This window comes from Arachis hypogaea, chromosome 20 (genome assembly GCF_003086295.3).
Source record: "Arachis hypogaea cultivar Tifrunner chromosome 20, arahy.Tifrunner.gnm2.J5K5, whole genome shotgun sequence".
Taxonomy (NCBI): Eukaryota; Viridiplantae; Streptophyta; class Magnoliopsida; order Fabales; family Fabaceae; genus Arachis; species Arachis hypogaea.
The window spans coordinates 132,955,193-132,958,689 of record NC_092055.1 but is presented as its reverse complement, the minus strand read 5'-3'; the positions used below and the strand labels follow the sequence as shown (position 1 = coordinate 132,958,689).

Here is a 3,497-nt window from a genome sequence, read left to right as displayed (position 1 = left end):
TGTGGCGGAAGTGACAAATGCACTAACAAACTAGCAACCGTTCGAAAAGCCATCTTTTATGCACGCATTGGATCTGGAGGCTATGCATGCACTAGAATATCCTGAACACTTTAATGCAGGTATGTAATTTAGATAATTATATATTAACTTTATGATATAAATAATTAAATTTGACGTTAAATAGTATCATTATTGTTAAGTTCTGTATGCAATTAATGATGTGTAACTGTATTTGTAGAGTTAAAATATAAATTGCACTATTATATATTATTATTGAAGACAATTAGTATGATTATTATTATCCTGATGTGAATAAATTGTTTGTATTTAAATTATATATATATATATATATATATATATATATATATATATTAAAGTTAAATTGTATTTAAGAATTATATGTTTATATAATTTATATTATGAATATTTATATATTTATTTTTGTATGTCTAAATTTAAAATCTATGTATATATTTATTTAAATTTAGATAATATATTGATATTATTATATAACCGTATATAACATTCTTACATTATATTATACGATTATCGAATAATATAATTTATATTCTTTTGTTAACATAAAAATGATATATTTACGTGGATGGATGGATATATTAATGTATTTTTATATTAATATCTTATTATAAATTTATATATGTATAATTTGTTTAATGATATTTTATGTATTTATATATACTTGTATATGTACTTTTGTGAACTTATGTCATGATATTGTTGTAGCAGAGCCTCCGGTTGTAACAGATGGTGAATTTGTGATGGGATGGAATTTAGTTCTCGTGAATCTGTGATTGCGGCAATTAAAGATTATGCTATCCGTAGAGGCATAGATTACCGGGTGTATGAATCAGAACCCCAAACATTCTATGCCAAATGTACACAGTACAGAATAAGTTGTGATTGGTTGATTAGGGTTAGCATGATTTAGAGGAAGTATTGTTGGGAGATTAAGAGATATAATGGTAGTCACACTTGCCCTAGATCTAGTATTTCTCAAGACCATTTCAAGTTGGATTCAATCACAATTGCAGAAGCCATTAAACCATTGGTAGAGGCTGACCCATCCATAAAGGTAAAATCTGTCATCGCTGAAGTTCAATCAAAGTTTAATTACACTATAAGTTATCGCAAAGTATGGTTGGCAAAGCAAAAGTCTATTGAAAAAATATTTGGAGGTTGGGAGGCTTCCTATGAAGCTCTGCCTATATGGTTTGAAGCCATGTATGCTAAGGAGCCATCAGCAGCCGTCCACTTTGAGACCATGTCTTGTTATCAGGGAGATAATTTGGTTCCTAATATTCGGGTGCTACATCGGATTTTCTAGAGTTATTACCCTTGCATTAGAGCATTCAGGTACTGCAAACCAGTTGTACAGGTAGACGGGACTCATTTATATGGAAAATATAAGGGTTGTCTGTTGGTGGCGGTTTCACAGGATGAAAACAACAATATCATGCCCATTGCATTTGCTATTGTCGAGGGTGAGACTTCTGATGCGTGGTATTTTTTTCTTAGTAATTTGTGACGACATGTGGTGACACGGGATGGTGTGGGCCTTATCTCTGATCGACACGATTCTATAAGTTCGGCTGTGGCTCGCAGTAATGGAGCTTGGTCACCTCCGAGAGCTTTCCACATGTTCTGCATCAGGCATATAGAGTCTAATTTTTTGAGAAAATTTAAGGCACCATATCTCCAAAAGCTTATCGTCAACATAGGTAAATAAAATAAATACATAGTTTACATGTTACAGTTACCGTCATTGTAATATATGTCTTATTTTTCGATGTCGCAGGGTACTCTAGGACAGTGCGTGAATACCAGTTGCGTCACGGACGTTTATGCGAGCGGGGTGAGGCATACTCAAGGTGGCTGGACAAAATTCGTCGTGAACAGTATGCTTTGGCATTCGATGGTGGATATCGATGGGGTCATATGACTACAAATTTAGTGGAGTGCATTAATTCGGTATTGAAAGGGGCACGTAATATCCCAATTACTGCACTTGTAAAGGCAACATTTTACAGACTAAATGAGTTATTCACCAGGAAAAAGGTTGAAGCTGAGGCTCGAATTAATGCTGGTTATGTGTTCTCTGAGATCGTGACCTCCAAATTGCATGCAAATCAACGCACAGCCAGAAACATTCAGGTTAATTGCTTTGAGAGTCAAAATGAAGTATTTGAGGTGCGTGAGATGTCCAGCGACCTCGAGTTTGCAGTTGATCTACGTCAGCGTCGTTGTGACTGTAGTAAAGTCCAAGTGGACCACATGCCATGTCGCCATGTCTTTGCTTGCTGTGCAAATCAACAATTGGATTGGCAGGTATACGTTCATGATGTTTATAGGATAGACCAGGTCCGAAAGGTTTATAGAGCTAGGTTTAGACCACTTGGGAATCCCACCACATGGCCTATGTATGATGGACCTCGGTTTGTACCAAATTCTTTTTTGAAGCGAGTGACAAAGGGTCGGCCAAAGATAACCCGATTCTTGAATGAGATGGACAGAAAAATGTTACGCGGTCCAAGGTGCTGTAAGCAATGTAGGGTCGAGGGCCACAGTCATAGTAGATACCGACAAGTTGGTGGTTCTAGTGCAGGCAGTGCTGCTCAGAATGCCTGAATGTCATTATGGTGGCATTTTGAATTTGTAAAATTTATATATTTTATGTCCTATCAAATACATTATGTTGCCACTTTGTCAATTTATATTAAACTAACAAACACTATGTCCTTCAAAACATTCTAATCATGCTACTTATAAAAGTCCAAATATTTCCTACACAAAGTCCATATCTTTTTTACACAAAGTCCATATATTTCTTATACAAAATCTAAATATTTCTTACACAAAGTCTAACATTCTACTTTCTCATTGCCCACTTGACATCTTTGCAAAACTTCTTGCAATTTTTTGCGACATTCGTAAATGCAAACGGTGTGAATCTATTTGTACTCCGCTGTGGAGGATCAGCTCTTAGGTTATATCCTTTGCCTCCAACATATGGAGATGCGGTCCCACTTGCTCATGTACTTGCCCCACCTAAAGAAAAATTTAAGATAACATATATATCAACCTACTAGCAATATACAATCACAATAAAGTATTCTGTTAAGATAACATATATATCAACCTACAAGTAATATTCAGCACTAATAAAGTATACTGTAAAGATATCAACCTATTAAGGGTTACGTTACCTGTACTAGGTCCAGGGTCATCACCCCAGTCATTGTCTTTACCATGTCCACCATCATCGACCTCATTGTCCTTTTCCTCCTCATCGTCGTCATCATCATCCTCGTCATCACCCTCGGGGGAGTCTTCCAAATAGTCAACATCATCAATGTCATTATCCCTCATACTCTCCTCGATAAGACCCATTTGGATGCAACGGGAGTTTCCGCTATTAATAATACCTCGACCGCCATCACTCCTACTTGAGTCAACAGACAATCTGCCTCCAGAATTTT

At 35.9% G+C, this 3,497-nt stretch overlaps 1 protein-coding gene across 1 annotated transcript; it reads left to right on the top strand.

The window, feature by feature from the left end:
- The first annotated feature begins 784 nt into the window (after positions 1 to 784).
- On the top strand, positions 785 to 2,646 carry LOC112786407 (uncharacterized). The gene is made up of 4 exons (XM_072231270.1): positions 785 to 903; positions 1,003 to 1,324; positions 1,397 to 1,502; positions 1,817 to 2,646. The coding sequence occupies exons 1-4, from the start codon at positions 785 to 787 to the stop codon at positions 2,644 to 2,646; spliced, it is 1,377 nt and encodes a 458-aa protein (XP_072087371.1).
- The last annotated feature ends 851 nt before the right edge of the window (positions 2,647 to 3,497 follow it).

Coding starts and splice junctions, on each gene's coding strand:
- LOC112786407 (XM_072231270.1), top strand. CDS start 785: ATGGAATTTAGTTCTCGTGAATCTGTGATTGCGGCAATTAAAGATTAT. Junction 904..1,002: donor TTCTATGCCAAATGTACACA/GTACAGAATAAG, acceptor CACTTGCCCTAG/ATCTAGTATTTCTCAAGACC. Junction 1,503..1,816: donor TGCATTTGCTATTGTCGAGG/GTGAGACTTCTG, acceptor TCGATGTCGCAG/GGTACTCTAGGACAGTGCGT.